Source organism: Martes martes (genome assembly GCF_963455335.1).
Source record: "Martes martes genome assembly, chromosome: 1".
Taxonomy (NCBI): domain Eukaryota; kingdom Metazoa; phylum Chordata; class Mammalia; order Carnivora; family Mustelidae; genus Martes; species Martes martes.
In genome coordinates this window covers 112,580,272-112,603,782 of record NC_137888.1, presented here as the reverse complement: position 1 = coordinate 112,603,782, position 23,511 = coordinate 112,580,272, and the positions used below count along the sequence as shown (strand labels likewise).

At 43.1% G+C, this 23,511-nt stretch overlaps 1 protein-coding gene across 2 annotated transcripts in view; it reads left to right on the top strand.

Moving 5' to 3' along the window:
- Positions 1 to 23,511, top strand: part of FGF12 (fibroblast growth factor 12) — a 377,880-nt gene that overhangs the window by 93,373 nt on the left and 260,996 nt on the right. Inside the window, exon 1 of one of the 2 annotated variants that reach the window (XM_080826117.1) lies at positions 19,297 to 19,763. The exons of the other annotated variant lie outside the window; for it this stretch is intronic. Within the exon in view, the coding sequence (XP_080682243.1) occupies positions 19,565 to 19,763 (199 nt within the window). The 5' untranslated portion in view covers positions 19,297 to 19,564. Of the gene's footprint in view, positions 1 to 19,296; positions 19,764 to 23,511 lie in introns of those variants that run through there. 2 annotated transcript variants of the gene reach the window in all.

Sequence of the window (23,511 nt, the reverse complement as noted above, 5' to 3'; positions counted from 1 at the left end):
CGAGTTCCGTATCAGGCTGCTTGCTCAGCAGAGAGCCTGCTTCTTTCTCTCCCTCTGCCTTTTGATCTTCTTACTTGTGCTCTCTCTCTATCTCTCTGTCAAATAAATAAATAAAATCTTAAAAACAACAACAACAACAACAAAAATAAAATCAGGATTCTGATTACAAGGCAAACACTCTCCTACTTCTAAGATATTTGGTTCTTTTGAATCCTAATACTTCTTATGGAAGCGTGTCTCATTCAAATAAAGCTAAAGATAAAAGTAAGTGTGTACACTGTTTCTCCAGTTCTTAATATAGTTACTGGGGTGTTACTGTCTTTCCCTTGTATTACACTTTTTATCCCCTACAATTTAGAAATAATTTAGGAGGTTAACAAAGAATATTACTATACATCCTGGATTGCCCTCCTCTGAAATGGGGTCATTTTTGGGGTAAAATGAAATATCTGTTTGAGTAGCTATAAAGACTTCTAAATTTGAAGTCTAATGTGTTTTCAATTGTTTTAGTCCATTTTTGTTGCTATAACAAAAGTACCATAGCTTATAAGTGGGTAGCTTATAAACAGTACAAATTTACTTCTCACAGTTTCGAGGTTTGGAAGACCCAAGCTCAAGGTACCAGCACGCTGGATATCTGGTGAGAGTCTGGTTCTAATTCATAGTGGTGCCTTCTAGCTCTGACCTCACATAGCAGAAGGAAGGGACTAGGAAGCCCTCTGGAGTGTCTTTTATAGTCAGCACCCAAAGTACCCACCCCCAAACACCATCACGCTGGGCATTAGGTTTCAACATAGGAATTTTGAGGGGACACAAACATGTAGACCATAACACCTCCCCAAATTCCTATCTCATCTTTTACTTTATGCTTTTATTTGTTCATTTCTAGACGAACAAAGGAGGATATATTTCTTTTTCCTCAGAAGAAGATATTTTCCAAGCAGACTATGGAAGGTACCAGTCTACCCCTTCCTTTCATAGATGAGATGACTGGGGCCCCGAAAGGGGAAGAAAGTCGCAGGGTCTTAGGGCAGGTTAATGATAGAGACCGTACCAGATCCAGGTCTTATTACATTACTAGTCCTCTGCTCTTTTTCGTATGTGACTTTGGGAAAGCCTCTGCATATTTATACCCAGTTTTCTACTTATGTGGCCTCCCAGCACTTTTCAGTGACATTTGTAGAGAGCTGTATAGGAGTTGGTGAGAGTATGGGTAAAACTCTCTTCGAGTTTTGTCTCATGTACTCTTTATGCTAATTTATATCGATGTAAGAAAGTAGTAAGGCACGTCTGTCCCCCTAAAACTTCTACATACTGAATTTTAGTTTAATGTAATTTAATTTTAATGTAATGAATTGAATCTGATTACTACTAACTCTGTTGTACCATACTTATCCCCATTGCCTCTATTAAAAGATGCAATAGTACAGAATTTTATTGGTTAAATTGTATCATGGTCCCTTTTAAAGACTTTTAATAGCTTTCTGCTGCTTTCAAGAGAAGGCACAAATTCCATAGCAGTACATTCTATTCGCTAGTGCTGTGTCACCAAACTTCCTTTGAAAACCAGTTCTGCCAGGGGTCTCTGTGTATCGGATTCTCTGAGCCCAATGGACCATCAACACTTCGGAGACTGCTCCTTCAGTTGTTGTTTCGTGTGATCAGTGTAGTTTTGTTAATCTTGAGCTTGGCACATGAAATATGGTAATGCACAAGATACGCCAGGTCTCTGTGCTGGAGGACTTCCCCGCCTGACATCACCGCGATGTGGGACTCCTCTGTGCTCTTCTCTTTCTTTCTGTTCCAAGGCCTTCCTTAGCGCCTTTCCGGGAGGCCACCTCCCACTTCTCCGTGGGTGGGAAATTCTCCTGTCATTCTCTCTGATGAAACCTTGCAGGGTCTCTTCTAGTTGGGAGTGGGGTTCATCCCAGCACAGAGCACTTCTCAGGGACATGTGTGTCATTCTGTCATCATCTAAAACATCAGGTTTATCCACTAGACAGAACGTTCTCCGAGAGCATAAACAATGTTTGATTTTTCTCTGTGTCCCCGATGTGCTAAGTGCCCAGTGTTTGGCTTTTAGTTAAGTGCCCAGTGACTGAGGGATGGAGGGATGGATAAGATGTGTGGCTAGTTAAAAATAAAGATACAGATAAATGTAGAAAGAAAGGAAAATAAATACTTTGATAGGAGACGTAGGAATGCATCCCATTTCATTCCTTCACCAGACTTCTTACCTTAGCATTAAAAGTTACATATACATACATACATATATATATATATAATATATATACAACATTATATATAAGTTTATACACACACACACACACACAAATACACTTACATGTCCATTTATAGACTCTGCGATTATGTGAGTTGAATTACATATATGTAAGGCATGGGCAAACTCATGTCTTCACCAAATTTTCCCCAACCTGTAGTTGTTTTTAAAGATGACTTGCAGGCCGATGAATACTCCCACAATGATTTGCAAATTTTGCGTTTAATTTAATCTTTGAATCCAGAGAACACAAGGGGTGAACTAATTAAGGAAGTTATTCATGTGGCTATCAGATGCTATGGCATCTAGCTCATGTATTAAAGGCCGGGCCTGCCAGGAAATTTCCTGGCAGAGAAGATCCTGAGGCAAGGTTAGTGTCCCGCCTTTCAGCTCCCATGTATTCTTGGCATGTTGCGCCAGATGTTTTGCAAGCAGTACTACCTGGTGAGGAAAATTCTCATTAGCATCACAAAAAATTCTGTATTTTGATGATACTTGAACAGTTACAAAGAGAATTATGTGTCTTTTATCCTATGCAATAAACCAGTAAGAGAAATTCCTGTGGTACTAAAGAATCCTGTTTTGTATGAAAATAGATGTTGGATGAGAGGATGAGGGGACATGGGCGGTGAGGCGAGAGAGAGGAAAATGCCTACCTTATATGCTAGCTGGGGGCATTTGGGGGAAAGCCGTTAGCATTCTTTAATGAAGATTTTAGAAATCATTTGATCTTGCCTAGCAGGTAAGTTTAAATGGGGGAGGCTGAGGAAAGGTCCAAAGAAGGATATAAAGAATTTCAAATTAAGATCAGAGGTGGCGTGCTAATGCCATCGTTAATCATGAATTTAACCTTGGCCCACAACTTCAGCAGCCTGAGCTTTTTTATGCCTATGTAAATTGTGCATACGATAATATTAACAATAAATAACTTACTGAGTGGTTGTGAGGATTGGGTGGTAAGCATGCTATATGTATCTCTTTTTATTTATTTATTTAAGATTTTATTTATTTGAGAGAGAGAGTGCATGAGCAGGGGGACCTTGGGCAGCAGGGGGAGGGAGAGGAAGGAAGAGGGAAAGAATCTCAAGTAGACTCCTTGCTGAACACAGGGAGCCCAATGTGGGGCTCAATCTCAGGACGCCGCCCCTCCCCCGACCACCACGTGAGCTGACACCGGGAGTCAGATGCCCAACCGACTGAGCCACCCAGGTGCCCCAGTTTGTCTTCTTTTAAAAGAAAGCCTAAAATAGGAACTTTTAAGGGAAAAGTTAAATCTGATGCCAGAGAGACCACTGATCTTAGAATCAGGAAGCCTGAGAGTATTTTGGTTTAAGCCACCAGTAGCTATGTGACCAGTCTTCAATTTCATAAACTTTCAAATGAGGGCATTGGCCTGGATGATTCTTAGGGTTCCTTCCATTCCAGTTCTTATGTTCGGTGATTCTGTATAAATCTTTGTAATGAAAGTCTACTGTTGTCATTTTCCAAATGGTCCTAAGGAACAAAATGGTTAAGCTGTTCTCCCAGGCTCTCTCAATAAGCTCACAGCAGTTAGGCATTAAAATGCAAACCCCCAGAATTTAGTGACTTAATGCTGTGTTAAGTTGCTCTTTTAGATACGTAGTTATACAGTGGCTCCCTAAGACCAAATACCCTGAAAAGAAAATCAGAGGATGGCATTTTGTGGATACTGCCAGTATAATTCTTTTTAAGTCTTACACAATTTGACTCACTCTCAGAGAATTGGCTAGCAAAGCCACACACACTTTAATTACGCAGATTATGCAATAGGGGGCTCTCTAACAAAGAGGAAAATTAGTGAGACACATTTAGGCCTGATTCTGCTTCCAAAGCAGAGGAAGTCTCGCTCGCAATTTTCAAGCAAGTAGAAGTAAGAGGCTGTGTTATTACAGGGCTCAGCTAGGATTCTAAACTGAAGGAGATGTCGGTACCGAGGATGATTTTCTGATTGCAGGACAGCGATATGATATTGGATGGTTAGTGTTCTGCCCACAGAGGCAGCCATAGGACAAATCATGATAAGGCATTCTGAGCAAGCTCAGACCTGCCAGCAGCCTCTGTGGTGGATTTCTGGGTTGAGCAATGAGGGAAGGGTAGAGAGAGGAAGATTTGCTCCATGGATCAGAGCTCGGTGTGAGAGCTGGAAAGGGTTAATAGAACCAGTGTGGTAGAGTGGAGAGGACAGCCCTTTGGAAAACAACAGATTTAAGACCCGGTTTCTTCACTAATTAGCTATCAACTTGGCTTACTGAATTTAGTCCTCTCTCCATGTTTTGTTCTGGAACAGTAGAATAATAATAATAATAATACCTATAATGTTTATCCTGCAGGATAATTATGAGGATTAAATGCTTGAAAAACACTTAACTCCTAAGATGTGATGTGACTTAACCTCTCAGTTCATAGGTATTTTCAGCTATTTAGAAGGAGAAAGTATGGGCCTGCTTGGTGAGAGCATGCTGCACATCTGGCTTTCCCACCCCGCCAAGGACATTTCCTTTTCATATGGGACAATAAAGAAGAGCTGGAATGGGACGCCTGGGTGGCTCAGTGGGTTAAGCCACTGCCTTCGGCTCAGATCATAATCCCAGGGTCCTGGGATTGAGTCCTGAATCGGGCTCCTTGCTCGGCAGGGAGCCTGCTTCTCTCTCCGACTCTGCCCACTTGTGTGCATGTGCGCTTGCTCGCGCTCTCTCTCTCTCTCTCTCTCTCTCTGACAAATAAATAAATAAATAAAATCTTTAAAGAAAAAAAAAGAAAGAAGAGCTGGAACAACCAGCACTATCACCGGCCCACTACCCCTTCCTTCTCCTTTGCACCACTGGCACCATATAACTGGGAGGTGACTGACGAAGTAGTCAGAGGCTGGACCGGGACTTGAAGGGTTCAAATCCTGGCCATTCTCTTTACTAGAGGTATAACCTTAGTTACTTGCTTAACTTTTGTGTTCCTCTGTTTCCTTGTTGGTAATAGTAATACCTACTTCATAGGGTCATTCTGAAAATAATTGATGCCTATAAAGTACTGAGACCTGCTCCTGGAAATAATTGGCACTCAAGTTTTATTTACTTTAATTACCATTTCTTTTAACCAGAGTTATGGAGAAGTGTTTTGTGGTAAAAGATAACCAGTCAGGTTTAGTTTTTCTGGGGACTGAGGACATCTAGTCATGGGCCTGAGGGATGAAGGATAACCAATCCTACTTTTTATTTTATTTAAACACCCCGAGGTTACTTTGGAAGATAAAAGGGAGTATCCTAGTTTGCTTTTTGTGAGTACTATGATGTAGTGAGCATTATAATTAAAGCCACAGAATTTTAGAGCGAGAAGGGACCTTAGTAATCGTCTGATTAATCTTGTTCTAAGAATGGGACTATAGATACACAGAGAAGAGATTAATGATTTGTCCAAGGTTCCATATTGAGTAAATTGCATGAGAATGAGATTTCAAGTCAGGCTCGTTATAAGCCTGTTAGAACATACTGTTTCTGTTGACTCTCCTCACTGTAGAATTATCTCTTTCTTTGATCTGAATTATTGCAAAGCTGCTTATTTGAGAGTCGTCTAAAATTTCCTGATCTATATAGAGACAACAAATAGGAAGGGGGAAAAAAAACCAAACGAACTCCGAAGTCCAACTATGATGGGAACAGCTTTATTTTGTTTTGTGTCATCCTCACAAGTAACAGAGCACTTATCATTTCTCATTCCTCCTCCACCTCCGCCCACTCAGAGACAGAAGGACCAAGTGTGAACCGAAACTGGAAGACTTTAGCTGCTTCAGAGAGTGTCATTGGGATTGGGGTCATTTATCCTCAGGAGAGTCTTTGCTACTGTTATTAATGTCCTTTCTTTTTCAAGTAAGTGGTCACGTTGAAAATATCTGGGCACTTTTGATTATATGCTACTTTTCTTGTTTGGAGTCCCTAAAATCGAATGTTACTCCTGGTTCCAGAACCCTTCCAAAAGTAACCTTCCATTGGGAGGCTCAAAAATGCAAAGATCATCTGTTGTTCTTTTTAAAATTTCTCATTTTATAGAGGAGTAAACTGATACATAGAGGTTAAATGACCTTTCTATGGTCACGCAATTTTCTTCTCAAAAATATCACCCAGCGGGACACGTGCTTACTCTCCAATTTTGAAGATAACACTAACACTGTGTGTACAGTAAGTTAAAAATTGCCAATCAGTTAACAAGATGGTGGCCTTTCCGAATCCCTGACTTCAAAAATATGACAACTGTCTATCCACCATCTACTATCTCTCCATCTTCGGTCTTGTGTTTTGGAACACTGACTTGAGAAATCATTTTGTAAGTATTTTTCTCAGTTTATACTAAGTTTTCTCAAATTGGTTTTGAGTTTTCCGGAGTTGTGATTCTCCTTTTTCTTTCTAAAAAAAATGAAATCAAAGATACTATATTAAAAGCTGTGAATGTGTACATAGATTTAAATATGTCCTTCTTTCTACCATAAATTGAATCTCCAGATTTCTCTATGATTACTGATAGTAAAAATGGTAGATCTTGTAGCAGACAGTTGCAACTGGGGGCCAATAACTATTTGCTTTTCGTATTCTCCATTATGACCTTAACAGTTTGTTAGAAAAGACCTTCTGTGCAGGGAACCTTCATAGAGTTCCTAATACTCTCCTTTGCTCTCCTAATCATTTCCGTTTGGTTCTTTGTTCACCTTTAAGCTGTTGGCTTTTGGTTACTTTAAAGTCTCGTACTTCAAATGGGATCTTTCCTACACAGGAATCAAGAAGGGCCAGTGACTATCCTTCACAGAAACCGCTATAGTTTTGACTAACATCTTAGGGGCTTTTGACACTGGCCTTTCCTGGGGAACTTTCCTCACTTGCATTTTTATAGGTTCATGTTTTCTTTTCCTTACTCTAGAATCCTATACCTCATAGGAATATGATCATTTAACCACTCAACTGTTAAGAGGCAACCCCTTAATCAGCTATGCCATATTAATATACCATATAAAATAACTGTTAGCCCCATGCTTTCTTCACAGGGTTATCTTGATATGCTTTCCCTGACTGTCTCCTTGAATCTTGCATCTTGCTCTACTCTACCATCATTTTTTTTTAACTAGCAATCAGTTTCATCATTCATTCATCCTTACCTTTTTACGTTCTGAAAATAAAGGTTTGCCAAGTATTGCCTTGGTTGCAGCCTGTAGTCCTTCTGTTTCATTCTTCTCTCCAGCAATGCTGACCGTAACCATTTTATGGACTATGTATCTCAGCTCTTGGAACCATCCTCTTGTGGTATTGCTCTTACTTGAATGTCTCTGATGATGGGAAGCTCACTTCCCCATTTTATGAAGCCATCTACTTCGTTGTTGGTCTACACTTTCTTATATTACAACTGCTTAACTGAATCCAAGTTTGCCTCTGGATGCACAGGATGTCTCTTTCTTTTTTTCAGGAAGAACTTTTTTAGACACTTGAAGATAGACATCACTTTCTCCAGTTTTTCTTTCCTTGGCTCTAGTGATTTCATGAGTGCTTCAATTGAGACCATGAGCATCAGGAAACAAATAGTCTGGATGCCTCTGACTTAGATTCTGAGTGGTCTTATTTCATAGTTATCTTAACTTTTTTGACAGTTCAAGAACATAAATGGTCCCCTTATTAATTGACTTTGTGGGTTCATTACCTAAAGACAAGTCATGAAGAGAGCCTCGGATTTGGAGTCTGATAAGCTAGATTTGAATTCTTGATTGGACCCATGCTTCATTTTCTGACCTTCAATTTTCTCATTGTACATGTGGTTAACAATGGCTGCCTTACAGGATTTTCATGAGATTAAGTAATATAACCTGTAGAGGGCCCAGCACTGTGCCTGGTGCACTGCAGATGCCTGATCAATTTTCGTTTCCCTTCTCTTCCCCACCCTGTTCTTCCTTTCCTTCAAATACTTTAAACCTATACTTTGAACACAATTTTCAGTTGACATTTTTGCATGGTTCAAAGTAAAAGGCATAAGATTTGTCTAAAATTCATAAGGACTCTGTAAGGAACACCCAGTGATTGCTTGACTGAAATGAAAACAACAGTTAATATCAGACTCTATTGAAGGACAGTGTGTAACAGAGGAAATCCCAATGTGGAGAGTCATTTGCTACTAACCTCTAGATAACCATGATACGATTCACTCTCCAGGGTCCACAGCTCCAGACCAGTGTCTTAGGCACACCCAGGAGATTGTTTTTCTGTATAGTTTCTGGCCTGATTGTCTTTCATAGAGCATCTCTTCCCTTGACAGTCAGAACAGCCATGGGCCTGGGTGGATTGCTCAAAATTCAGTGACAAGAAAGAAAGGCATACCTTCTTCTTGGAGCTTTAAGTGAAACTTCTCATGCCCAAGTTTCTCTCTCTCTCTCTCTCTCTCTTTTTTAAGATTTTATTTATTTATTTGACAGACAGGGATCACAAGTAGGCAGAGAGGCAGGCAGAGAGAGAGAGGAGGATGCAGGTTCCCCGCTGAGCAGAGAGCCTGATGTGGGCCTCGATCCCAGGACCCACCCAGGTGCCCCATGCCCAAGTCTCTTTTATCTGATGCCTGAAACTATGACTTTCGACTCACTTTAGAGAATAACCCTTCCCCTCAGGAGGGTGGTGTGGGTTTATAGTAGGATTTTATCAAGGTAGCATTATCAGAAAATAGTAGTTCAGTGTCTGTGTTTGATGTACAAAGGGGATAAGGGGAACACATTCCCAGATTAGAACTGGGTGTTTTCTACTATAGTTATCAGACATTTGTTTCTTTTCTTTCTTTCTTTCTTTTTTTTTTTTTTTGTTACTGCTACTACTTAAATGATGCTATCAGGGACTCAAGGTGATACCACTATTAATAAAAGTATGCCTAAGGTTTTCTTTAAGATAAAATTTGAGACTATTCTTACTCATCCTGAACATTTATTACTTTCAAGTTAAAATTAAATCAGTACACATTTACAGAGTATCTGCTCTAGTCAAAGTACTGGATCCTTACAAGAACAGAAAATATAAGTCATGATTCTCTCTCCCAAATTCTATTTCTAATTTTATAAATCAATCATACTTAGAATACTTTTTAATAATGAAGTCCCGTTATTTTAGCATGAAGTCAGCATTCCTTCCCTGCCTTTTGTCCTCAGCAAATAATAAATGCTTCTAGTTACTTATCTTTTAAAGGCCAGCTATGGCTATTTCCTTGTCTTGTCCACTTTTAGAGATGAGAGAACAACTGTCAAAATGAGGAGGAAGGAATGGAATCTCTTCTCCCTTACTGTGTTCTTAGCATATTCAAGCAGCCAGAGAGAATTTCCGAGCTACTTTTAAAGAAGTCTCTTTGCTTATGGTTAGTGATTACCATATTTATACATTATCTAGAATAGGCTGATGACCTCATGAGCTCTCTTCTAGCTCACACTATAAATTTAAATACTAGTTTCCTATCCAAAACACTACAAAAATATTATTACTTCTTCTTGTTTTAAATACTCTTTTTGTTTGGTTTGTTTGTTTTTAGAGAGTGAAAGGGAGGGAGAATCTCAAGCAAGGTCCACACCCAGGCAGAGCCTGATGTAGGGCTTGATCTCATGACCCTGAGATCATGACCCGAGCTGACATCAATGATCAGATGCTACCCAGACACCATTTGTTTTAAATACTGTTTAAAAAATACTGTTTAAAAAATCATCTTTATACAATAATCTTATCCCTTTCTAGGTAACTGAACACCAAAATGCATATCCATCTATCTATCTATTTTGGCTTATATTTCATAAACACACAGTCATCTACACCAATGTCTCCTTGATTTCATCTTGCATATGCTGGATTAGTGGGCAAAATTAAGCACAGGGGAATAGAGTTTTATGTGAAAAATATTTTTAAGTGAATGAGAATTTTACTTAATGTTTTCATTAACTACTATGCAATTCTTGAACATTTTCTGTTTGCCTCCCCAGTATTCTGAAAGGAAGCTTGCTAAATATTTTTTACTTTTGTTTTGAGCAATTTTGCTTATCTTAAAATGTGAATTTAGATTTTTAGATGAAAGGTGCTATATTTCAGGGTGCCTGGGTGGCTCAGTAGGTTAAGTATCTGCCTTCAACTCAGGTCCTGGGATTGAGCCCCTCCCCCAGGGCTCCCTGCTCAGTTGGGAGCCTGCTTCTTCCTCTCCCTATGCCCGGCCCCCCCTGGTTGTGCTCTCTGGAAGCCTCCTGTGGGTTCTCTCTCAGATAAATAAATAAATAAATAAATATATAAAAAAAAGAAAGGTGGTGTATTTTCATCCAGCCAGCCATCTACTCATCGACTTATCAATTTACTTGCTCATTTATTCATTCACTCATGCATACTTTTGTTTTAAAATTAGTGTTTTTTTCCAATATATATTATTTTAATTAATCTAGGTCTTATATAGTAGTCATTTTACAGGCAAATAAACTTAGGCTCAGGAAAAATTATTTATTCTTTATGAAAGTACAAATTATTTACTCTAAATTACATATCCTTTCTGCTTTACATTTTATTTTTAGAGAATTCTAAAAATTTAGGACTAGAAATGACCTTACTGGTCACCTTGTCCAAACTCCCGTTTGATCTTCTGATAGTTTTCCCTAACCGGTTTGTATATTTCAGTTATTTCCAATAGAACCATACTTCATATCAAATACCTATGAGCACAGGACCAGTGGGATCTTTCACTAATTGTTATTTTCATAGCACCCAGTGCTTAGTGCACACAGTGGACAAAAATATGAATTTGTTATAATTTTAATAGTACAGTTTGAGTGTCAGTCATGTGCTGGGTGCTGTAAGAGACTGCTGTTTCAACGAGATCCAGTCCCTGAAAATTTGGGATCGGATCTAAAATTAGAAATGAGAGCAACTAGGAATGGTCCATGGAGAAAGCAGCTCAGTAAAGATGGCTGACAGCATGGATGTGAGGATTGTCAAGCCATTAAGGTCATTGTGATCATATTCTGAGAGTTTAAATATTGAGTACTTATTTTATTTGATGTCTTTGGTCTGTCTTTTCCTTATTGTTATGTTCTTTCTCTTCTGTGAGAGTGAGTGTATGTGTGTGTATGAATGTGTGTGACACACACACACACAGACACAGAGAGAGAGAGAGAGAGACAGACTGAAAAAGAGAGAGATTGAAAGAGGTCACAGCTAAGACCATAGACCTAAGTATGGGGAATAGGGGTTACTCAGGGCAGAAATCTAGGTACTGTGTTCCCTCTCAGACTATCAGATTTTTACAGATGGGTTGAATTTAGGCAGATAAGTTTAAAGGGTTGTGATACAGCAAAATGATCAACTTGGAGATATGGAGGTTACCCCTGAGTTAGCGGAGTTTGTTTTTTTATATAAGAATAAGTGTTTCATTTTTAACTTAAGATGGATAAATGGATGCATTTATTATTTCATTGATAAACTTATTCAATAATTTATTGAGCACCTGCTGTATACTAAATGCTATTTTAGGCACTGGAGATAGGAAAATAAACAAAGTAGACAATCTCCCTGTCCTTATGGGTTTTATATTCTTATGGGGCTCTTCCAGCTACATTGCCCTTCTAGAAGGAAGAGGTATCACTGGATCAGTGACTGGATCAGAAATTAGAAAGGGGCTAAAATGATGGTGAGTAGGTGGAGACAGGCTTTCTAACATCCCCAGTCCAGCTGAGAAGGAAAATAACCAAGTGCCAACTATGAGGTTCAAGCCAAACTAATGTCTATTTTTTAGGAACAGGAATGGAAGAAGTGTAAATTTATCCTCTTATAAATTTTTCTTTTTCCTATTTTGATTTAGTTTCCCTATAACTTTCTTAAGAAGTTCAGCTGGAATTACTGAACAAAAGAGGAGGCCATACTCTTAGAACCAAAGGGTATTCTCTCATGGCCAAGGGTGGGAACGCCACCCCCTTAGCTCCGGGGCCCAGAGAGAAGTACAAGCTGCAGAACGAGGAGACTTGGGACACTTGGGTCCCTTCCCGTCCAATATCAAGTGTTCTCTTTAAGGTCATTTACCAGCTGTGAAGCTCTGCTAGCGAATACTAGAGGTTAGTGGATGAAAGGCAATTTAACATTCCCAATTTTTTCTCTGTAATCTTAGTTAGGATGTGAGAGACATTGAGATCAGAAGGCCTGGATTAAACTCCTGGATCTTCACTCATCTGTTGTGTGACCTTGGGGGATGTCATCACTTATGAGAGTCTTAGTTTGTCTGTAAAACTGGGTTATTATTTTTCCCTTAACTTTCCTCTCAAGGTTGTTGGGAGTCTCATTGAGTTAGTACACGTGAAGGCAATTTCTAAGCAGTAAAAGACTACATAAATGGAAGTGACATTTTCTTTCTTATTTTATCAGTTTTATTACATGATTATAATTGTGCATGCTATCATGTTTTTATTGACATACAGTGTAACACAGAGGATTATTGGGAAGCTTTGGAAATAAATTCCGTGTGTTAGATTTGAACTCGACCAATTCTTAACTGGGTGACCTTGATTAAGCAACTGAACCTCTTTGTGCCCCAGTTTCTTCATTTATAAAATGAGGATAATGACAGAACTTACCTCTTAGGGTTGTTATGAGGATTCAGTGTGTCCCGAACTGCAGTGCACTTAGAACTGCAGGGTGCTTAGCATTGGCTCACATTCGTTGTATCTTATATTTCTCATCAAAACAGACATTCCTCGAAACATTGATAATTTCTCTACTTGGGCAATAAGGATACCACCCCCGATGTGTATCATGTAGAAGAATTATATCTATTGTCTTTCCTATTTTGAGAAATGACTAAAACCAGACAAACATAGAACATGTAACAACTCAGCTGTTGAACTCTTGGATAAAGAACCACAAATAAATTTGTTGTATAAAGGAATCTACAAATTATTAGAAAGTAATTGTTTATTTGCTTTTGCCAACCTATTTTCACCAATACATGTGGCAGAGAAAAGCCGAAGCAAATGGAAATACTGCTCCTACATGGATTAAAATTCATGGAGAAAAGGTCTTTTGCCTGTCAAGCTTGCTGTGTCAGAGCCCTGTGAGCTCATAGTCACTGAGCTTTGAGTCAGGGGCCTGATCTCAGAGCAGAATGGTACATGAGCAGAGCTACACTCCTTTGTGTTCCTAACAGGGAAGGACACTGACAATTTTCCACTGATGAAAATTTTGTTTGCCATTACAATGTCAAGGTTAATCATTCATTTCAAGTAGATCCAGCCTTCATTAAATACATCAGGTCCAGGAGTGAATGATGATGTATATGAATCACAAGATAAGTTTTCCTGTTTGGGGATGTCTGGGTTTTATAGCAGGGACTTGATTTAAATGGATATTTTAATAACAGCATGCTCATTCTAATACTTTACATTATTATCACATCTTCTTTGAGCCTTGCAGCAGCCCAGTTCGATAGGAACTGCTAGTGTCATGATCACTGACCTGTCTTGCAAATGTGGTTTAGACAGATTAAATAACTTGTCCAGTAGCATACAGCTAGTGGGCGATTAAGAGTCAAATAAGATCATGATGGCGTGTCCTGTAAGTTCGTTGAGGGCAGGAAGACTGTAGAGGATGTATCGAGTTCCCCTTGGTAACCGAAGCAGAGCCTTGGATGTACTCTGTGCTCAATTTAAGGTTTCAAGTGAATGACTACAGTGGTCCTGAGAGTTTGATGTGGGAGTTAGAAGGCTTGGTATGTGAATAAGAGAAAGACAATGTAACGTTCTGTGTTTTTTCTTTTCAAAATATGGACATGATGGGGGCACCTGGGTGGCTCAGTGGGTTAAAGCCTCTGCCTCCAGCTCAGGTCATAATCCCAGGGTCCTGGGATCGAGCCCCGCATTGGGCTCTCTGCTCAGTGGGAAGCCTGCTTCCCTTCCTCTCTCTCTGCCTGCCTCTCTGCCTGCTTGTGGTCTCTGTCTGTCAAATAAATAAATAAAAATCTTTTAAAAAAATATGGACATGATGAAGACTGTTCGTGTTTTGTTTGCTTGAGTGGAGGTCAGAAATATAAAATACAACTCCATAATTGTCCTTTCAGTGTGTATCTGGCAACTTCCTCCAAAGTAGTTAAAACTGCTTCCACTCATGATGTCTTCAGAATTGTAAAGGTAAATTTGCAAGTTGTTCTTACAAAGAAAGATGGCATAAAAATCGAGGTATTGTTATCTCTGAGATATTGCCCTTTAGAAAACCAGATTGTTTTACCTAAATTATCAGTAGGCTGTTTTAATCTCATTCTTGATGTCCAAATGCAAGGATACTGAAATGCCCTTATAACTGTGGAGAAGATTTCTGACCTTTAGTGGCCTCGTAGCAAAGTTATGAATTTCTGGATGTCAAAAAACTAACTTGGGGCGCCTGGGTGGCTCAGTGAGTTAAGCCTCTGCCTTCGGCTTAGGTCATGATCTCAGGGTCCTGGGATCGAGCCCCGCATCGGGCTCTCTGCTCATTGGGAGCCTGCTTACCTTCGTCTCTCTCTGCCTGCCTCTCTGCCTATGTGATTTCTCTCTGTCAAGTAAATAAATAAAATCTTAAAAAAAAAAAAGAATACTTAAGAGTTGGTAAACAAAATGCCACAGGAACAGGTTTGGGGTGTTTAAAAAAACAAACTAACTTAAGCAATGCTTCTGAGCTAAACAGCTGTGTGCATGGATCCTAGATAACTTCTCAAAGGTCCCGAGACTTACCTCTTCCTCTCCTTGGGGAAATGGAGTCAATAAAGTAAAGGATGCCGAGGATGACTTCCAGGGCTAAGCAGCTACACAAGTACTCTGACAACAGCTGCAGGAGTGCAAGTATAGGAGTAGTCTTTGTTGTCTAATCGAAATCGGAAACACCGCTTTCTTTTAATAGAGATCTAAAGACAGGAATAGTGTCACTCTCAGAAAGCTCCCATTTGTTGTTTTGATTTTGTTCCTTAAATGCCTGACTTGATGCTGGCATGTCAAGACAGAGAGGAGAACTTCAAACATGTGTTGTCTGCATTTTCATCTCCTGCCCCATCCACCCTCTTCCATCCTGCGCCACTCCCCTGGTTACCCCCTGCATCAGAACATCTTCATTTCCCGTAAACCTACAGAAAAAAACCAACACAGTCAAAGATTGGAAAACACCCATCATCTTTCCAGACTCTTCTTTTGGGGGGTTGGGTGGGGTGGGCGGTGGGAACACCAGGACTGCAATTTGATAGAAGTGCTAGATTTGGAGAGTCTGAGTTGATTTCTTCCTTCCGGTATTACCTACATTGTGTGTGTGTGTGTAAAACTCAAGCTTTGACACGTGAAAAACTTGTTAAAAACTCAAATTCCTGGCCTCTTCTCAGAGACTTGTGTTTCACGTTCTGAGAAACCATCAGGAATCTGCATTTTAAAAAAAGCATCTCAGAAGAGTATCATGCATTTTCTTAAAAAAAAAAAAACAACAGTCATCATCTCTTTCACTCGTTTGGCATTTTCCAGTTTTCAAAATGCTTGCACATACATATTCAGTTCTCTGAGGTAGATGGGACTGATTATTCTCATTTTGAGGATAAGAAACTCCAAGTTTAGCAATGATTTCCTCAGGGCCTCACTACACACCCCTCGCTTGCCCATCTCCCTGTATTCCTCACCTTAGCTGACCTTTTTCCTTTTGGGTGTTGAACTGCAGGAGGCCAGGAACCCCCAAAGCCAGCCAGTACTATCTGTGTCTGCCTTCCTCAAGAATGAGGCAAGTCTTCTGGTAGCCAAGGAAGGAAGATGATTTTATTGGTGAAATGTGAACATTTCCCTAATTGACAGTGTTACTAATAGATTTTAAGTAATTCCTCTTGCCCTATTGGGATGCATTTTCAAAAATGTATTCAGCTTCAGTTTTGGAGAAGATATGTGTGTGTGTGTGTGTGTGTGTGCACACGTGCGTGTTTGTGTGTGTTTGTGTGTGTCTTTTTCACCTCTCTTGTTCTGCATGGTTAGAATCCCAAGTTCACTGTCCTTATTCAGTCACATTGACTGCTGCAGGGGATTGTGTTCAGTGTAGACAGTTGGGATTCCCCGCTCTCAGGGTTCCTTGCTTGTTGGATCCTCCTCCTAGCTGTCGGCCTCATAAACCCCCATCTGTCTGTGTTATGTCCAGCAGCACCATGAAATATCCAGGCCCCCAAACACCGTAGGGTTGTTTGACACAGTGCTCAGAGGCCTCAGTCCTTCTCCTTGCCTAAGTGAATTTCTGCTAGGTTTGTGCCCACATCTGGAGAATTCCTGCCACAACTTCTCAGGGTCCCCTATCCATTTCTAATAGCTTCCAGGCCTGCGTGTTCCTTGCCCTCTATTAGGATGTTTTGAACATATATGTGTTTCTCTTGGAAATCATCCATTTAATCTTTTGGCTCTACCCGTGATGCTTAGTGGAGAGATGGAAGGGGCAGGATTATCTGAAGACAAGTTGAAGAGAAATTATAAGTATAACTAATAGTCACATCCAGACCATAGCACAAATGGAAGGTGATTACTCCTTTACGTTTCCAAAATCTTTCATGCTGCCTTTCAACTTGGGTGACAACATCTTCTCTGCTGAGTTTTCTGTAACACCCATCTGTCATCACAAGCATCCTGGAGACCTGACTGCACTCCAGAGCTGGTTGTTGACTGCCCTTGCCCACAGTCACCCTCTCACCCCTCCCGCATTCTCCTCTCTGTGCAGGGTTCTCACTTGATCCCTCATTTTAAGGGTAGAACCTGCTCTGCAGCTTTCTGGATAGAACCAAGAAAACTGGGTTTCAAGGATGCAGAAGCCCTTCATCCTGTTACAAAATGAGCTGAAGGTGGGGCTCAACATGAGGGCCCAAAAGGTCATTGTTACTTTCTCTAATGTCCACTGCCTGCCTTCCTTAACAGAGAATTCTGTGTGCTCCAGCTTGTGGGAGAGAGGGCGGTTGCTTTCCCTCAGCTCCTTCTCTCCTAACCCCTTCTTTGTGCACTCAGGGTCCTTTAACCGGCCCGTGGTTGTGTTTTCTCTTGGGGGAGGGATGGGACAGAACAGACCCGAGCTGCAGTTCCTTCACTCTGCCTCTGAGAATTTCTCATCCAAACCTCAATCACGTAGGATTGCGTAGAGAGGAGAAAAGGGGAAAGACGGAAGACGGAGAAGGGGGAGAGGGGTGACGGGAGGGAGGGAGAAGAGAGTCTGGGAGCAGAGGGCGCCCGGGAGGGGAGGAGGACCCGAGCGCTCAGCGCTTCTCTGAGCTCCGGGAGCCCGACCCCCGGCCCTGCCCCACCAGGGCGCTCTCAAGCCCTTGGGCGGGTGGGCGAGCTGTGCCAGAGGTACTCCGGCGGCCGCCGGCTCTTCGTTCCACCATCCGTCTCCGTGGCTGTCGTCCCCGCCTAGAGTTTCCTGCGGCGCTAGCGCTCCAGCTGAGCGAGCCTGCTGGGCGGCGGCGGCGGCAGCGGCGGCGCCCGGGAGCCAGTGAGGCTCGGCGCGCCCAGAGCCTTTGCCCATGAATGGGACTCCGCCCTGAGCGCCCCCTCCGGGGCCTGGGGAGGCGGCGGCGCGGCGTCTGGGGGCGCCCCGCTACCCCGCAGCTCTGAGCGGCCACCCGCGCAGCAAGTTGGGCGAGTTGGCGGCAGCCCGCACCTGCTCCCTGGCCTTGACCCCAGAGTCTGCGTCCGGCTCCGGGGGCGCGCTCGACAGCCTCCTGCCGTCGCCCCGGACGGCCTGGGGGCCCCGCCTGCGCTCCCGGCGCCAGACCATGGTGGGCAGCTCCGGGCCGGAGCCGCAGCCGCCTCGAACCGACGTCGCCCGCAGCCAGCCCCCGCCCCGCCCGAGCCGACGCGCGGGGGTTCGCAGCGCGCCGGTCACTTCCTTCCTCGGCCGGGATGGGCTGCGCGGGAGCGAGTGATCGGCCTCGCGTCCGGCGGGTAATCCCCATCTGATCTGCTGCCTGCGAGCTGCGGACTGCCGGGCCGCGCGAGCCTGGGGGGCCCGGGCACCGCGGCGATGACCTGATCCCGAGCCCACCAGGGCGCCCCCTCCTTCCCTCTTCCCTCGCTCCCTCTGAGCCTGTGCGGAGACCGGCTCCGTGCGGCGGCACCGGGCGGACCATGGCGGGGAGCTCCAGTTAAGGCGTGTGGGCGCCGAGCTGGAGAGGACACCTTCGGCATCGCTGCCTTTTGAGGGGGCTTATTTAAACTACTGAGTCATTCCAGATTTAGGATTCCCTAAATAATCACCAACTGTGCCCGTCTTGTGCCAGAAAGCGAGCAGAAAGAGCAAGAGCGCCCGCTCTTGGGACCCCGCGCATTCCCGGCGCTCGCCTCTCGCGGGTTTCTCCCCGAGGGGTGCTTGGCCCTCGAGGATCTCCCTCCCTCCGTCCCTCCCTCCTTCCCCGTCCCTCCTTCCCTCCTCCTTCCTCTCCTCCCGCTCTCATCGCAGCGCTGCTGGCGGGGAGTCGCGCGCACCGCAGCTGGAAACAGCTGCCCCCGCCCCGCGCCCCTACCCCGACTCCGGCTCACGGCTCCCACTTCACGCCTCTCGGAATTCCAGAACTCCGGCGGCCGGCCTCTGGAGAACCGCAGCCGGCGCGATGCATTCCGTAGACCTCACCCAGCCGGGACGGACCTCCTAATCTCCAGAACTGCGGGCCGCAGGGAGTTAAATTGCTGCCTTCCTCTCCTTCTCTCTGGCGGTTGGTGGCTTGTTTTCTAAAGGAACGTTTTATTCACTTTTTAGTATTTTCTACCGGGGGCTCGCTACCCGCCTCGGTCCGGACTCTGCTTTGTAAACGGGTTTTATATGTATGTATGTGTAGATATACTTTGGACACCTTACAACGCTTGCGCCTCTCCACCGGGGGCACGGCTTGTTGTTTTGGACATCCTTCTTACCCTTCCACTTGGTACTCTGAACGCAGTGTAACCAAACTCCCCACTGCCCCTCGGACGCGGATCGCCGTGGGGTGCAAATTTGGGGTGCAAGAGTCTAGTTAACTGGAAGGCCTGGGACCGCCCCGCCTCCGCTGCCAGCGGTTGGGGAAGTTTACATCTGGATTTTCACACATTTTGTCGCCACTGCCCAGACTCTGACTAACCTTGTGGGCGTCGGGTTTTCCGTACTGCAGCCTCCTCAAATATTAGCACTGCCTCCCCGCGCCTGCCCTGTCCCTCCAGGCCGCCGAGGTCCTGCCCTCGCCCCGGTGGAGCGCGATCCCGAGGGCGCAGTGGAGCCCGGGGCCTGGGGCCCGCGCTGAGCAGCTATGGCTGCGGCGATAGCCAGCTCCTTGATCCGGCAGAAGCGACAGGCGAGGGAGTCCAACAGCGACCGGGTGTCGGCCTCCAAGCGCCGCTCCAGCCCCAGCAAAGACGGGCGCTCCCTGTGCGAAAGGCACGTCCTCGGGGTATTCAGCAAAGTGCGCTTCTGCAGCGGCCGCAAGAGGCCAGTGAGGCGGAGACCAGGTCAGTAGAAGCCCAGGCGGTGGGCTCCCCAGAGCTGACACCTCTCTCCCCTTTTGCAAAGCACCTGGGGGCACCCACCGAAGGGAACCAGGATCCCCCTGGCTCCATTCTGGCCCCCCTTCTCCCTTCATTTCCAGACGTCTCTCTCTCAGTCACCTTCTGTCAGTTAATAGCTTCTTGTCCCATATTCAGGAAAACACTTTGTATCTCGATGAAACCACAGTTTGACTAAATGAGAGCTACATGTATAGATGCTCCTGGTCTCATAAAGCCTGTAGAATCCTTGAGGCAGTGACCATCTCATTCATAGTCTCTCTCTCATCCATCCATTTATCCATCCATACAGTGCTTATACTGCCTGCTGAGGACCCTAATGTAAATAAACCTTCTTCCCTCTATCTCCCATAACGCTTAGCATAGTTCTGGACACAGACACTTAGTAGACACCAGATGAACTTATTTTTTTTTCTTTTTCCAACTCTTCCCCCAGGAACACATAATATTGCATCTTTCAGACATTCTGATGGATTCTTACCTCCCCGCTTTCCTGTATGCCCCTTCACTTCCTTTCACACAGACTTCTTTTTCCTATTCTCTTCCTCCAGGACTCTGCTGGTTTCCCAGATTCTGCTCATTAAGTTTTCTGCCCTATTGCTCCCATCCTTTGCACACTCACACTTTCTTTCAGGACATTAAGGAAACAACATAGTATCTGCAATTTGGCTTAAGGGAGTGTGAAAACCACAAAACTTTAGACTTATCAGAGATTTTCTTGTTAAGGCCTTTACGAAGTTGATTCTCCTCTTTGTCCTTAAACTCACATGGTTGGTCTTCATTGTGATCTTTATTTACAAATAAAGTGGATACCTTGAGTTTCAGGGTGCTTATTCCTACCTCAAACCAGGCCAGCTTGAGAGAATGAAAGCAAAATTGCCCAGATTTGTCCTTCCACCAGACTTTGTTGATCCTCTCTGGGTGTGGCCTGCCGGGTCCTTTGCAATCTGGAGGTACTCTCCTCTTGGTGTGGTCAACTGAAAGGAAATACGGCCTAGAAAGCTTGTTCAGTGATCAGTTGACTGGTTTAGGTTAGCATCTTTGCAATTCTGTGATGCACTCCTGGGTTCCAGGAATGAAACATGGACTAGGTTCATTGGGGTAAGGAAAACATTTGGAAAGTGTGGATCAGTGAAGCTCAGAATTAGCTTAGAAATTTAGGATTAAGTTTTATGAAGAAACCGTCTCATTTTTGTTTGCCCCATGGGTTTTCATGACACGATTCACTTCACAGTAGACTCCTTCTCTCTGTGTTGTTGATCAAATAGTAAATTTCGGGAGTAAACGAAAAGATCGTGATCCCAAGGCAAGAGCTACTAAATCTCTTTCGGTTTACATACAATTGATCTAGCCTACTAATTTCATAAAGTGAAGCTTTCTATGAAAACTAGGGTTCAATATTTATAGAATATATAGTTCATATTAGGGGAAAATAAAATCCCTTCTATTGTTGTGCAGGGATCATTTGGGGGTCGTCTTCTCTAAGGGCTTATGTGGTCTACAAGGAACTTCAAGGTTCCGAATTCAATGTAACTCTTACATTCCAGTCGTTGAAGTAAGTTCTTGTATTCCAGTTGAGAAAATTAAGTGATATTTGTGAATAGATCCCACTTAGCCCCCTCAGTTCCAAACAAGGCAGTAAAAATAATAGGTGGGTGATATTTGTGAATGGATGAGCTGAACTCACTTGATCTTTGTGGAAGTTGATCTGGACATGAACAATTTGCAGGATTTAATTATACATGGGGGACATTACTTCCTGTGGCCCTTGCCTTAGCATCTCACTAGAAAACAGAATTTGAGGGAATTGCTGAGTTTATTGTTTTCTTTGGTGTTCACTTAATCGGCTCCTCTTTTTCATTTACTTAGTGTTCATCTTGGCAGAGAGAATCCTGGCTGGTGACTTCTTTTGTTTAGCTAAAGTCTCACAATAACGTGGCTGAGAGATCCCAGGCCCAATGCAAGGCCCACGGGCAAGCATCTGTACACCGCGGACTTCAGTCTGGTCTGAAGCTTAGCTTAGAAGAATGGGAGTATGGGGTGTGGAAAAAGATTTGGAAAGATGTTAGCGTGCTATTATCGCTACTAACAAAGCCAAATAATTAGTCTGTTGATTTGCTGTCAGCAACCATGATTCACATAGCATGGGATGAGCCTATTTATAGAGAGATAGCGCCTTCCACATCTCAATTCCAGAGAGGATTCTTAAACTGGATTGGGAGGAAGTTGCTAAACACCGAAAAGAAAAGCTATTTGAGGGAACCTGTTTTATAAGCATTTGATGCTACCTTCACGTAATAGTCGAGTTATTCTTGAAATCACTTGCCCTTCTAAGTCATACACTAATGAACTATAAACTGAGTCACAAATGGTAAGAAAGTGGTGAAATGGAATCACTTGGCCTGATAAAGAATTTCCACTCTGAAATTCTGTCGTTGAGACACACATTCCATTGGCCAGACTCTTCAAGGGAATGAAGCTGAGGCAGTGAAACTAAATCAGATGTTGGATGGGAAAGGCCACAGTTGTTTTTCTGATTTCATGGCTGATATATTGTCTCTCAATTTCTTGCCTTCGCTCACCAAGTTCTGATATGTATAAGGTTGAAACTTTATAAATACAGTGGAAATATGGAAGTTACATAGTAAGGGTTTAAGATTTCAAAATCATGCATGATATTGCACAATTAAAAAATGAGAGGTGATAGTGCAGGCCTCAAATCACACAATTCCAGCATCATGGTGCACATCAGATGCTTTAATGATGCCATCCTGGGAGCATAGTACGGTGGCTTATCCTGGGATGGTGCAGCAAACGCCTGACTTAGATGAGAAAACCTAGAATCAGGGCAAGTTGATGGTTTATAGAAGGTTATGTAGCTAGATTGGGGCAAAATTGGGGCTAGAACTAGATTCAGTTGATTTATCTTGCCTGTGCTTTTCACAACACAACACTGACAAAAGTAGTATAAGAAAACTGGGTGCCCATGGGTGCCTGGGTGGCTCAGTTGGTTGAGTGACTGCCTTAGGCTCAGGTCATGATCCTGGAGTCCCTGGATTAGGCTCCCTGCTCGGTGGTGGTGGGAGGGGGGGGTCTCCTTCTCCCTCTGACCTTCCCCCTCTCTTGCTCTCTCATTCTCTCTCTCTCTCTCTCAAGTAAACAGATAAAATCTTAAGAAAAAAAGAAAACTGGGTGCCCTCTATTAAAGGATGGAAGTAATTTTGTAGATTTTGCATTTGTTTTTACCATTAGGGATTGCTGCTGCTGCTGCTGCTGTTGTTGTTATTATTATTATTATTATTATTATTATTTTGTAATTAGAACAGGAATAGTGCAGTACAGGAGGTAACTGGTAGAAGGTGGTATAGGATAAGTTAAACAATTAGCGTTCTAAAATGACCATCCTATAGCAAGCATGCATTGTAGCAATACACCGAATAGTGAAGACACACAGCGCAGGAATAGGTAGTTCCTTAGACACTGCATGGATTGCATGTAGCTCTTTTGAAATGAGATGTTGTAGACCTTGAACTGGCAAGTTGGCTGAAGTCATCAAACCATAAAAAAAGCCTTTAGAACATTTGTGTTTGTGTACTTTGTGATAAAGAAGGGATCATTCTTGTGTTGTTATTTGAGTCATTTTTTATGTGAGGAATGTCTGTACGGGCCGGTCTGCTGAAAATTTTGCTAACAT